The 14,589-nt window shown below is 36.7% G+C and overlaps 1 protein-coding gene across 50 annotated transcripts in view; it reads left to right on the plus strand.

Moving 5' to 3' along the window:
• RIMS2 (regulating synaptic membrane exocytosis 2) overlaps positions 1-14,589 on the plus strand; it is a 485,006-nt gene that overhangs the window by 268,766 nt on the left and 201,651 nt on the right. For 39 of the 50 annotated variants that reach the window (XM_040587603.1, XM_040587585.1, XM_040587587.1 and 36 more), the window contains 3 exons: positions 3,461-3,508; positions 11,669-11,799; positions 13,918-14,089. In XM_040587603.1, the coding sequence (XP_040443537.1) occupies positions 3,461-3,508; positions 11,669-11,799; positions 13,918-14,089 (351 nt within the window). The remainder of the gene's footprint in view (positions 1-3,460; positions 3,509-11,668; positions 11,800-13,917; positions 14,090-14,589) is intronic. The other 11 variants (XM_040587617.1, XM_040587586.1, XM_040587589.1 and 8 more) reach the window with 1 other exon arrangement.

A 14,589-nucleotide genomic window follows, 5' to 3' on the forward strand; every position in this document is an offset into this window, starting at 1 on the left:
AAAAGGACGTGGAGGTGCTGGTTGACAGCCAGCTGAACATGAGCCAGCAGTGTGCCCAGGTGGCCCAGAAGGCCAACATCATCCTGGCTAGTGTCCAGCAGGAGAGGGGCAGTTATCGTCCCCCTGTACTTGGCACTGGTGAGGCCACATCTCAAATGCTGGCTTCAGTTTTGGGCCCATCACTGCAAGAGGGATGTTGAGGTGCTGGAGCGTGTCCAGAGAAGGGCAATGAAGCTGGTGGAGGGTCTGGATCACAAGTCTTCTGAGGAGTGGGTGAGGGAACTGTTTTTTTTTCAGTCTGGAGAAGAGACTCAGGGTGGGAACTCATTGCTCTCTGCAGCTGCGTGAGAGGAGGCTGTAGGCAGGTGGGGGTTGGTCTCTTCTCCCAGGTAACAAGTGACAGGATAAGAGAAAACAGCCTCAAGTTGTGCCAGGGGAGGCTTAGATTGGATAATAGGAAAAAAATATTCACAGAGAGGGTGGTCAAGCACTGGAATAGGCTGCCCAGGGAGGTGGTTGAGTCACCATCCCTGGAGGTGTTTAAAAAAACCAGGTCAATGCGGTGCTTAGCAACAGTGATTTAATGATGGACCTGGCAGTCGTGGGTTAATGGTTGGGCTTGGTGATCTCAAAGGTCTTTTCCAACCTAAACCATTCTGTGATTCTGTGATTGGTAGGGCAGCTGTGGTTATTAGGCTGTGAAATACAAGAGCTGTGGGAGAAGTAGAGATACTTACAGTTTGGGTGGAGGTCTGAAGTGTTTGAATAAATTCTTGGATATATGCATCCTTATTCGGACAGTGCCACAGATTCTTCAATGGTTTTTATATTAATAGTGGTTTGGAATCTATTTGTTTATGTGCACTATGGTTTTAGCCAGTGTAGCTGCACTGATGCCTCTCTGTTATTAAGGGATGTCTGTCTCTGTCTGGTTTTCTGTTTTCCTCTGTGTCGGCATTGGTCTGTGTACCTGTTTTCTTCTGCTGAGGTTACAGTGACACTCCAGAGCTGGCTAATAGGATTTCCCATGAAGCAAACCATCTCACATAGCTAGGAAGTCTTCTTTCCATCAATAGTTATTCTATCCAAAAACATATTTAATTGAACAAATTATGTGCAGGTACAGTAAACTATTGCATGTTATAACTTACTAAGATATATAAATAATTTATCTGATTTCTGTGCAGTTTATGGCATTTTTGATCCACATTCTTTTTTCAAGGGAGTATCTGACTGTTATTGCAATTAATGTTTTATTATTATTTGCTTTGTCTGGTTCCTATTTCTGTGCATTTTCACTGATTTTTTTTCTTATATCATTTTTTTATAAGTCAGATTTTTTTTTGTGTTGGTGCTCTTCATTACTGCATTCTGGCTATTTTCTAAATACTGCATGAAAAGTATAACTTGGAATGCTTTTGCAATAGTTAGCTTTAGAGACTGATAACATGACTAGAAGACTGTGTAAATGGATACAGGTATAAAATTACAATATTTCATTTTTGTACCAGTGGAAATTATAATAGAAAAGGGAAGTAATTTATAAAAATAATATATTTCCTTGTACAGCTGAACTACGCAACCTCTTCAATAGATTTTCCATACATATTGGGTTTATAAAGTAATAAAAATACAGGCGTATTAATTATAGTTGCAATATCTGTAGCATATTAGAAAGTGGATAGTGTACATTGTGAAGGATATACTATGTAAGCATATTGGGGGGATGAGGTCAAGTATGAGACATGCTTTCCTTCCATCTTTCACCTTTTCCTTTTTCCCTTTCTTTTCTCCCCTTTCTACCCCTACACAAGTAAATTGCTGTTGCTCTGATCTCAAAACCTGGAAAATTCTAGGCAGTTCACACAATGTGCTTATTGCACTCCATTTTCCAAGGCAGAATATGACAGGTGAGGGTCCTTGGTTCATGGTAGGAAATATTCTATTCATTTTAGGACTGTGATATTCTGGAATATCTATATTTCTCTGGTAATACAGAAGAGAAACAAACTGAAGATCTACTTTTATTGTGTGTGAGTAGGTCACGTTCTGGCACATATACATTGACCTATGCCAGTACTGCCTTTGCAGAGTGGAGAGCAGTGTGCAGCTGCTACACCTCACAGAGCACAGGAACACATCAGACAAAACCCGTGATCCAGACTGCAAATTATCTTATATATCCTCTTGCTTTGGTGTGAGAACAGATTACTTCACACATTTTATGGAACAGATTTCACCAGCATCTGTGCATGCCAAGTAAGCAAGGAGGGTGGCAGAAACATCATCACACTGCCTATTTCCATACTTTGAGTAAATTTCTTACAGAAGTCAATATTGAATAGTAGCTTCTGTCCATCACTTTGAAATAGATGAATAACCTCAGGAAAACCAAGCAGGGAGGTAAAGGAGATTAAAATGTGTCAAATTGCTGTCGTTGTGACCTACTCCCTTGCTCCTGTTCCCCCACTCACTGGCCCTCTGAGTTATCAGCATGTGCTCCTGTTCCTGTCCATTCCCCGTGCTCCATCCCCTTTCTGTGCCACTCCACTAGCTGTTGCCCTAAGTGGAAGATGGGAAGTGTCTGGTTGGAGTTTGCAGCTAGTCCAGGATGTTAAGTAATGTTGCCTGTACTGATGTAGTCTTGATGTAGCCACTGGAAAGCCACAAGGCTGTATGTGGTCTGAAGTGTTACATCACAAAAATAAATTAGAAATGCATCTGTGTGTGCAGTGCAGCTACTTAAGTTTGCTAAATGCTCTATATCCCATTTCAAGAAGGTTTTTCTGTATCTACCATATGTTGTTTCCATCATGATTGCTAGAGAACTGAAATACATCAATTGTACCTTTCCCCATGTAGTGCTAATGCCAGATAGCACTAACTTTCTTCTAATCATTTTTTAAGTATTTAGGAGGGCTTTTTATAGAAATGCCTCTTAAAGTAGCAGAAACCAGCAAAAATTTTACTTTACTTGCTTTACTTTAGAAAGAAACCAAAGCTGTCAGTGTGTGAAATGTACTTTCTGTCTTTGAACATGCAGCTACAATCTTCCTGAAAGAGATGATCAAGCTGAACTTATGTTTCCTACCCCACTTTTAAATCACACTTTGCTGACCTGCTCCTTTTGTTAATGTTATTTCTAAATCTATTGTAAATGTTATCTGTAGACCTGCAAAGTGAAATCCTTGCTTCTGAGGAATCAGTGGGAAAAATTCTGCTGACTTCCCTAAGGCCAGAATTTCCATCACAGGGTTTTGATATGATTTGGTAACAGATTTGCAGATTTAATTTATGCATTGCATTAAAGTACTTTGTGTTAGATAAATACGTTGTTGGTGTAAAGCTATTTTTAAAGTAATAGTTGTGTGTCTTCGTTTTTACTTTTGGTCTTTTAGTTTCCAGCGTGTTGTCCTTTTTGGTTTTGTTTTATTGCTTTTTCTTTAATTTTGCTTACCAGAGCCAAAGCCTTAGTAGAAGAACAACGCCTTTTGTTCCTAGGGTTCAGGTAAAGACTTCGTCTGCCTGACAGAAACTAAAGTTGTGGGTTTTTCTTTTGTTTGTTATGGAAAATGCATAGTAGGAAAATTACATTATAGTCCATTTCCCCATATTTTTAGCGTGTTGCTTTAAACCATATTAACAAGTTTCATGTCATCTTGTGAGCAGCTTGTAAAATTCTGCATGGGGATTAAAATACTAAATTAAAATTTAAAGAGACAACTAGTTTTTGTTTGCTGTTTACCCAAATATTAAACTTATACAGGTTTCAATAGTGATGATGTCTATGCATCCCACATACAAAATGTGTGTACTGTTTAAGCAATAAATGATTTTGTGCTTGAGGTCATTATATAAAGATGAATGTCTCTTTAAATCATTCATTACCATTACTTTATTCATCCTTTTTTGCATTTTCCAAGTAACAGTAGCGCCTTGAGTGGAAGACAGGCAAAAAATTTGTACCTTGTTTAAAGAAAGAAATTTCTTGTGTATAAAACTTGGTTCTTGCATTTTAAAAGTATGTCAAAATAATCAAAACTCTATTTATATAAAAAATGAATTCTCCCATTGTGTTACTAAACTTATTTAGCTTTGGGATTCTGTTTAGGTACAAGTTGTTTGCCTTTTTTCATTAGGAAACTCCTAAGGTACTGTAGGTTAACGCAAAAGTAGGTTTTAGTAATACGCTACAATGCTTATCTTGCTTTGCTGCATGTTTTTCAATTTTTTTGTAAATAGAATATTACCTGCTTTTCTTACAAAATATCTTTATGGAGATGTTAAATCTTTTGAGTGGGAGCCGTATAAATGTTTCGCTTGTTTAATCAGTTGCCCAAGGAAAGATGTTAAGGATGATCTAAATGATCAGAATGAGGTGGCTAAATTTTATATTGAAATGGAAAAAAAGAGATCATATATATATATTTATAAAGGAATTCTAAATAAAAATGTAGGAAATGGTTTGGTTATGACTCATATTTGATAAAGTAAAATTTTTTTCACAATGTATTATTTCCCAAAAGTAATCCTTACAACTGCTTAAATGTAAATTCAAAATAATTAAAAAAAAACACTAAGAAAAAAATTGAGATTAAAAAAATAGTGTCTTGATAGTGTTGTTTTAGGTTAACATAATATTATTTGCTGGCTAACATAAACTGGATTTGTATTAAAAATTAAAAGCATCCTTTAGCATGATTAAGAAAGTTGGCTTCTGTTCATGGTAATGAAGTCAGAGGAGCACAAATTAAATCACAAGTTGTTAAGTAGTTCATAAAGGTAAATATTTTATATTACATAAGTAGTCTTATAATACTTTCTTTTTAGATATGTACAAAATAAATGAAGCACTTATATGACAATTCATTGTTCAATTTAAAAAGGAAACATCTGCCTGAAACCTGCATATTTCATTAAATACTGTAATGTAAAAATAACATGTAGTAGTTCCTTATTTTAATCACATTATATAAAATAAAGATATGGACATAAAAATTGCCAGTTCTACTTAGACTAATATCCTCTAAAGAAAAAAGAAATTACTTTGAATTATGGTAGTCATTTGAATAAATAAAACAAGTGTAATGCTTGGTAGAGAATATCCAGCAAGAGATGAAAGCGTATGAGGCTTACTCTCTCATCTCTGGTTGGATTATTTTTGATATTGTGGATAAGAATTGTCTTTAGTCCCAGTTTCTGTGTCTGTGGAGTCATTGTGGACCTCTAGCAGTTTTTTGCAGAGCTCAGTGACAGTCAAAGCTAAACATAGTGCTTGTGACAAGAGTTCCTGAAGAACTCAAACTTGTGACCTTGGCAATATCTTTATGACTAGACTGAAACAAAAAGTACCCCATCTGCCCACTTTTAGTAGGGATGGTAGATTGTTTTAAGTGGATTAATTCAAGATATGTTTACAATGCTCTCTGCAGAGAAGAACAGAAATTCTCCAGTGATCTTTAAAGAAGGGTATTAGAAGCAGCCCAACAGCAGTGCAGAACTCTGATTACTTTTTGGCATGAGAAATTAGCTAACTTGGAGCTCTGAGCTGTTGTTTATGGTTGTCAGGAAGTATACATTACATTGTGGGCTGTGTGATAGCTGTGTCTGTAGAATTCTCTACATGAAGGAGGATCTCCAAGCATTCTGTTTATACCAGTTTGTTTCATTGCTCTCAACAAGAAATACACATCTTTGTTCTTGCTTACATCTTCTTTACTTGTTAGTCTGAAACTGATCCTGGTGATAAATGTCCCAGATGCTGGCACTAGTTCCTCTTCCACTCTTCCCTCCATGTCATTCCATTAATTTTCTAGCCCTCACATCAGTAGATGATTTAAAGCCCATCAGTATTACTTTATTGGGAAGAAAACCACTCAACGTCCTTCTCTCCCTACCATGCACCCTTCTCCTGAACTTTTACTAATTTTATAGTACTTGGAAATGTGCATATGTATTTCCTGAGCTTTTAGATAGAGTTTAGCATAGCAGCATTTTTCTAACTTACAGAGTAATGCTTTGTGATACCTTTGTAGGCAGCAATCTGTTCTTAAATGTGTGTCTTCTGTGCAGTATCTCTTGTTTACTTGGTGGAGCCTCCTTTTCAGCCAGCGTTGCCATGAAACTACTGTTTTTTTCTAACTTCAAAAATTTCAGACATCCTTTTTGCTTTAATACAGAAAATCAGTATATTTGATCATGTATAAAAATCTATGTGTGCGTCTATCTGACATTATTGAAATCAAGATTAAGCCACTAAAAAATATTTTTCTTAAAAAAATCTAGATTAGGGCAGCCTAAATACCTGCATAATTTTCTGGCCTTCGTAACCTAGAAGCTCTCAATTTGTCAGCCTTTTCTTGTGTTTTTTCCAGCCTATCAGAGAGCAACTAAACCAGACAGCAATAATAGTTTGGTTTAGCAACCTTAGTAGACAGGATTTCTTAGAGGTATGTTTAACAACATCCAAAGCTCACCTCAGCCATACTGAAGACTTTACCACTTCAGGACAGTTTCTGCATCTGCAAAATCTTAAATCCAGAAATGATTTCTCTAAGTATTTTTTAAATAAACTGAGAATTTTATTTGTTTTCAAGAGATCCTGCTCATGTATCTTGTTTCAGAATAATGTAGAAAAGAAAAGTTGTATTTCCATTTTAATATATTATACTAATGAACAGCTATATAGGTTACATGGAAAATTATCATGTACAACAGAAGAACAAAAGTGCCTGGCCAGCTGTCTCAAACACAGTGATGTTTGAGTAGGTGGTGGTCGTAGAAATCTCCAGGGTAGAAAGCTACAGGGCAGGCGGTCTCTCCCAATGGCACAAGTTTTATCTCTGTTCCATGAGATTCATGAAGCAAACCTTATATAACAAATACAGTGTAGCATAGAATTAAAAGCTTCAGACATTGTCTGTTTTTAAATCTAAAGTTCTCACTTAAAATGTGGCATGCCTGTATGTGCTGTACACAAGACGATGTTAGAATTGCATAGCTAAGCAAACAGTCAAGCATTCATGAGATAGGAATATAGGAAGTGGCAATAATAATATTATCCAGAATTTCTTCACTGATTTCCCTTATGCATATGTATTACAGTATGGGTTCTAATTACATGATTAATTCTTTTTTAGAACTCTGACCTCAATCAGTGCTCTGAATAAAATTTCAAGTTAAGATGAGATCTAAAAGAAAAAGAATGAAATATAGTAAACTGAATTTATGTCCTTAATTTATGTAATTTATGCTAGCTTCAAATGAGTCTGAGATGCCTTGGGGAGGAGCTTAGACTTGTACAGTTGAAGAAAAGAGCTAAGTACCTCAATATCTGCAGTGTGTGATCCAGTGTAAATAAAGGACAGCTATTCCCATTAACTCTTCTTTGAAACTTAGGCTACTCAGAGGATGAGTTGAATCTCCAGAGGGAGCCATCTTCTTCTGACTCTACAGAGGACCAAACAGGAATACTAGCTACCAGCATCCTCATTTCTTGGAATGCAACACCAGCAGTCAGCTTCTATATACTCTTCTATGTGTAGGAGGCTCATTCCAGAAACAGGACGTCTTTGGTTTAAGCCCTGTTTAGACTGAAAAGATTGAACCTATCTTTCAGAAAAGTGCCTTATCATCAAGCTATTGTACATCTCTCTCTTCTCAGGAGTATGGAATCTCATCTGAAGCTGAAATACTGTGTGGCTGGGAATATAATTGTGTGGTGATAGCAAAGAAACTTAATTTTAGTTTAGCAGATTTCAGACCTGCTACCCAGAATGTGTATTGATCTTGCATCAGACCACTATTTGTTAGAAACCAGAAAGAATCCTACAAAGCTGGGACCAGACTATCCCTGTTCACCCCTGATGACTACCTTCATCACCTGATGGCAAAAGAGTTCTTGTTTCTTGCACTCTGCATGGCAGGTATTGTTACCTGGAAGCCTGTCTCAGGGAGTGCAGCAGATGCTCCACTCTATGGATAGCAGACCATCTCACAGTTTCAGGATGCATTGAATTTAGATGCCTGTTTGCCTGAATGTAAGTTGCACTGGAAGTTTAGTCAAGCGTTAGGTGCATATCTGCTTAGGGAGGGAAAGTATATGAGCATGTGTGGCAAATAAGTTTCCAGGACTTCAATACTAGAAAGCATTCAAGTTGGATTACTTTCTAAGTGAATTTTAGGTGCCTACATCCTAAATTATGTAGGTAGACAAAGTCCTGTTCTAGAAGGTTTTGATAGGTGTTAGCCTCCATGTTAGCATCAGCCAGCTTGGCTTTCCTGTGGCATATTTTATGTTTTGTAATTTTAACCTTCCCTTTCCTTCATTTAGACCAGAATTGCATTGCCAAAGTTTCTTAGATGTTGTAAGCTTTTAAAAGTGCCATTCCTGCCTGTTTAAAAAAAAAACAACCACCTGCTGAATGGAGGATTTGTAGGTTCTGCTCTGCTTGTCAGTTGCTTAAGTCTTTCAGTGCTGAGTATTACAGCTGTACATTCTTGTGCGACTTTCACTCTGTAGATTGAATAACTTAATGTTCTTCACTTTCTGGTGTTAGGAATCTTTTTCACATACAACTCAACAAAGCTATAAAAGAAAAAAAAAAAGATAAACTATGATCAGAGTCTGAGACAACCAGCTTTTGTCCGGGCATAATACACACCTCAGACTTCCAATTTCAATGCTTTACTTAGCACTACAAATCAGGCTCCAGGGTGTCATGCCAGGATCCCAGACAATGAAGAACATGCAATTTGTAAATACCTTTTAAAAAAGGCTTTAAGAGATCGATCCCTCGATTCGCAAGAGCTTTGGGAAAGAGGAAGGAATGGAACCCAGTCCTCTTGGACTGCACCTGGTTGTCTTAAATGGCTGTCCTTTCTCTCCTTGTGAATAGAAAAGAAAAGATTCTTGTAGGAAAATACCATACCATCTGAGTATTTTCATAATACTTAGGCACAGGAGAGTCAGAATTGGACTGGTCCTATTCCCAAACTAATTTTCCATGTTCGGTATGCTAGTCTAACTCCTTGTTTCTCATTTTCCTTTCCAATTTCCTGCCTTGACTTTTTGTCAGATTTTCTTTCATCCCAATCTCTCTGTGCAACATATTTTGCACCAGTTACAAAATGGCTCGTTCTTTTGTCACCTTATTCCATTTCTCTCATCCAGTCTGGTTTTGCCCCTCTGTTCTTCTGTGGTTCCTGATATTAGTGGCTCCATTTTTCCTGTGTTTCACCAAGAAGCATCCTGTATAATTTACTTTTCCAGTTACTCTAAAGTGGTTTCTGATTTGTCCCTTCTTCCTTCTTCTAACCCCATGAGAATGCAGTCCCATCCTCCTCTCCATGGGGCACTTGGTCCATTCACTCATTCCCAGTTTCTTCCTTTCTTCTTCTTTGCATCCAAGTTAAATGACTTTTGGTTTACAAGTGGCTGTGCTGTATCTTGGAGTGCTAGCAGTGTGAACACAGGAGAGAGAGTGCCTTCTGATCATAAGTCTGCCTCCTGGCCTCTCCTGTAGGAAGCCAAATGACAAAGAATTACAGGGAAAATACGCACATTATGTACAAATTTTTCCAATGTTTTTCAGAGCATCAAGAGAAAAGTAGAAGATACAAGTCAATCCAATTTTTGAGTTCTTGTTCCAAAACACAGATGTTAGAGCACTACAAAAAAAGTGGTGTCAAATTATTTAACTTTCTGCTTAAAGTCATTCTCCAAACATTTTGACTGAAGTTCTCTTGCAAAGAATCAGTTTGAAACAAGTATAGTGAAGAAATATTTTGCCGGAATGTGAACACATAATTCTGGTTATATTTTTGGCACCTGTGTCTAGATTATCTCTTCACTCAGTCGCAGTTTGGGATGATGTCTGGATCACAGATATATTGTGTTCTCCTTAAGCAAGGATAATTTCTCCCAAAAAGCAGATCAAAATGATTGTCTTGGGGTGTGGGACTAGCCAAGTCTGCCCTTTGCCCAAGGGCTCCCCAGTAAGCCTGCAGGTGGATACATTTAGTGTCAGTGAACATGTAGGTTGACTTGCACTTCAGAGGTCATTAAAGCTTTGCTTTGGGTTCATACAGTTGGTGCAAAGCTTTCTACTTGTGATCTGTAGCTGGATGGAGATCCCTCGTAGTCCAGATTTAGGAGAGTTTCACATTAGGAAAAAATACTGACAAAGCCCCTTGCTTTGTAGGAATGTAGGAACAGCATCTAGAACTCTCTTACATCTGATGTATTAAGGGTAGTTTATCTCACGCAGTTTTCTGCTTTAGTAGCCACAGAACCCTTTAACGGTTGGTACCAGAAACCTGTAAAGTCAGTAGAGGGCCAATGTCATGATGACAGAAGACAGGTATCCTCCTCATTTTAATATCCATTCAAACACTGCTGTTTGGTGGCTACAGGAGCTGCAAGTTGTAATGAAAGAAGTACACTGCCAGCACTAATTGAGCTGGTGTGTCTTAGTATAATCTCACTTATTGAGACATTAGGAATGGCAGAAACCTAAATCAGCCTCTTGTTTAGGGGTCAAAAGTCTTAAGAATTGCATCAATACCTTTCTTTAAGTGACTGAAATGTTGAAGGTGAGGAGCTATGACATCAGCTGGAGACTGTCTCTGAAATGGTGTGAGATGAGCTCCACAGAAAGTGCACCTTCCCCTGGCTATGTTTACCTTAGTGGGCGCATATTCATGCCTAAAGGTGCACTGCTTGGTTAGGTGTGAAGTTGGGCATTATCCTCTTGGATTCTCTGAAGTTCAGGCAGGGTCAGTGTTGTCTTTAAATGTCCTAGTTTGTCCTCCTCCATCTCAGGCAAACTCCCCATGAAGAGAGCCTCTTCTCCCAGCTGTAGTTAGTGATAATGCAGTGGTACCACCATGTACTAATTCCCTGGCTATTTGGAAAGGGTTTTTTTGTCATAACTGCATGATATCTCCTTCCACAGTGACTGCTCTAAAGCAGGTATATCCTCTCCTTGAATAATTATTTGCAGCTATAGTATTCAAACCGAAATAGCTAAATAGCATCTTCTAACGGCTGTAGTAAAAAAAGGATATCAGACCATGTCTAAGACTGAGTAATAATAATTTCTGCAGATGATTAGTAGTAGCTTGTTGTTGCTGAGATGGACTGTGAAGAGGGCTGGACTATTGAGCCTCCCTCTCTTACAGTTTCTGGATGGCTAATATGATTTCAGCATGAGTCTCTGCATCTTGAAAAACATTTAGAGATTTGAAAGATTTATGGTCTCATCCCATAGTCTTTCCAGCACAACAGGACGTGAAAGAATCATTCATTCATTGTGCATAAACTCCTTAGAAATGTATATATATGAATACCATACATGAGTAATGCAAGTAATACAATATCACGGCCAAGAGAGAATAATTCTAACCAGAGCACCATCTGAAAAACAATTAGTATGAAATAATTACTTACTGTAAAGGATTTTTAAAAGAAGAGTTACTCCTGGTGCATACTGAAGCTATTATAGTATAAATTTATTTTTATGCTTTGTTATAAATGCAAAGTAGAACATGATATTTTCTGTTTAAGTAACCAATATAAGTAGATGCTTATGAGCAAAATTAATTTTAAGGATTAATATGGTACTTTTATGTAGAAATTAGTTCACTAATTAATATTTTCTCATTACAGATAAAACTGTGGTATGACAAGGTTGGTCATCAGTTAATAGTGACAATATTGGGAGCAAAGGATCTTCCTTCAAGGGAAGATGGGAGGCCAAGGAATCCTTACGTTAAAATTTACTTTCTTCCAGACAGAAGGTAGGGTGAACACAAAGACAAGGAACATTCAAGTAAGAATTAGTCCGATACTGAGATGTCAGGCATAGCTGAGTTTACGGGTCATATGTATATGGAAAAATCTTACAGTTTGGAGTTTTCTTTATTAAACATGCTATTTAACAGCAATGGGACTTTGAACACTAAATACAAACTCACTCTCACTGGATATTTTATTAAATACCAAGTAAAAAAAGAAAAGTAAACATATGTCATTACATTGGGATCTGTTATATGCAAAGAAAATTTTTAGTGTTTTATAATGCCCTTTCCTATGACAGTTATATCGTATGACTATATGTTGACAAGAAAATTTTCTGTGACTGCATAATTTGCTATATCATTGATGACAAAATCTTTTGGGATGGATTGTCTTGGGCTCACCAATATTTGAACTGTTTGACTTGATTTTTAGTTTGTTCAAATTGCTGTAGTGTGTTTGGAGATGCTGAAGCTGTGCCAAAGTGAGAATCAGGCCTGCTTAAATTATCTTATCTGTTTTTTCAAGATTAATAAAGGTACCAAAAATGTCTCTGTTCAGAATGCTTCACAATGCAAGGTGTAATAACAAAAAATACTTAAAAAGAAAATATTTAATTAAATACTTTCAAGTATCCAGGTACAAAAAGTTACATAACATTATATTTTAATATGCTATACTAGTGTTTCCCATTTATGTGAAGTATTCAGAACTTTTTCTTTAATTATTATATGTTTTCTATCACTTACACAAGAATCAGCAATTTGTCTTATTGAATTATGTTTTTTTTCTGACGTGCAAATTAATTTTCCTTTCCTTAGAGGTAAAAGCTAAGTAAGCAAAAAGATATTTCTGGTGTAGTAGAAGGAAACATGCTAGAGGTAAAATACACTTAAATAAGTCAAGCATTTAATTAGGTGAAGATACTGAACTCTCTTTGATTAAACAAATTTCATTGGAAAAGCTTGTCTAATGTAATTTATTTCAGTTCTCAAGGGTAAGCAGTCTTCAGTATAATAGAAATAATTACATTATTTGTTTTAACAATGTGTTTCAATGTATTATTTCTTAGTTAATCCAGCTTCTAAGTAACAATTCAGAAATACAATAACTATATTACAGTTGTAAGTATTAGCAAACGGACGGTATCTGCATTGTCATATCAATAAATTAGTACTACAGCTGCATTATGCAGCAATCAGCAGGTTTAAAATTAGGCATTGTTATGAGAACTCTTGTCAGTATTCTCAGTAGAAGAGGCATGGGTGTTTTCCAGTGAAACTTGTTTCCGTCAGAAAATATTAATTTTTTCAAGCAGAAATATTCTGCAAAACACATTCCTTTCAACAGCACCCTGGAGCCAGAGCCAGGAGTCCCCTAGCAGCCTTGTGCAGATACCTCCAAAACACAAGGCTAACCTTGTAATGGAGATCCACCTTCAAGCCTGGGTGGTTTCTTGGGGTAATCCAAAGGATTTGGGGAGCTTTTCTGAGCTTTTTCCAGCGTTGCTGGGAAAAGACATATAACTCATTCTCAGGGCTCCTGGTTTTCCACCTGTGGAGCCCATAGTCAGGAAAACCCTGCAGAGAAGGCCCCACACTGCCCGCAGCTCCCTGGCCATTCCTTCTTGTGGGTCAGCCGCTCCCTCTGGCCTTGCAGTTTAGGAGTCAGCCGCTGTAGGACTGGAAGCTTGACTGAACCAGCTGACTCATTTATCTGAGATGCAGAGGTTTGCTATGCCCAATATTTTCTGCATGCATGTTCTCTGTCAGACTGCGCCTCATGGAAATCTCATTTACAGAAGTATATTTGGCTTTAGAAAATGCTTTTGCTGAAGCAAACATATTAAACCATACCTGTTTTTCAGGGAACTTCTTGTAATTTGAATTGGCACATGCACTGGAAATCACCTAATTTTGGTTTTTAATATGGAGCTATGAATTATCCTCAAAATATGTTCTGAACTTTCTTTCATAATAAAGGGCTAATCCTGACATTGATTATAGTGCCCATTATACTACAAAACATTCTGCTGATTTAAGATTTTCTACTTTCCATGATATGCTTATTACAGTATAATGATCTTTTGAACATTTTTAATATGCAATTGTTTTTTGCAGTGATAAAAATAAAAGAAGAACAAAAACGGTAAAGAAAACATTGGAACCTAAGTGGAATCAGACATTCATTTACTCTCCAGTTCATCGGAGGGAGTTTAGAGAACGAATGTTAGAAATTACTCTTTGGGACCAAGCACGAGTTCGAGAGGAAGAAAGTGAATTTTTAGGAGAGGTACACAATTATTGGTAGCTACTATAGAAATACAGCTGCTCACATATTCATCTCTAGATAGAGTATTTTTGAAAGAAATTATTAAATATAGCAAAGCAAAACTCTTTTAAATTCTTATAATTGTCCTTATTTCACTTAGTAGTAAACAGTGATCACTTACTACATAGTACTTTTATTAAATTCTTTCTGTGTTTGTTCTGTTTTAGTAACAATATGCACATGGTTACTCAATTACTTTTAGAATTGTTCGTTAAAATCCATATTATCTATAGGTGTTTTTTACCAAAATGTTGGAATGTTGCTGACTAACTTGCTACAAGATATTTGAATGCTGTAAATGTTGTCATAAGATACTAAACGTTTTGTGAAAGATTTTTTGGTATATCCTTTCATATTAAATGCAAGGTTTTTATAAAACTTCAAAGTCCTTAACAACAGGTGAATAATAGAATAAAATTTATGACATACCTATTTTAAAATATGCTGTTATGTAATATTTT

This window comes from Falco naumanni, chromosome 3 (genome assembly GCF_017639655.2).
Source record: "Falco naumanni isolate bFalNau1 chromosome 3, bFalNau1.pat, whole genome shotgun sequence".
Classification (NCBI taxonomy): Eukaryota; Metazoa; Chordata; class Aves; order Falconiformes; family Falconidae; genus Falco; species Falco naumanni.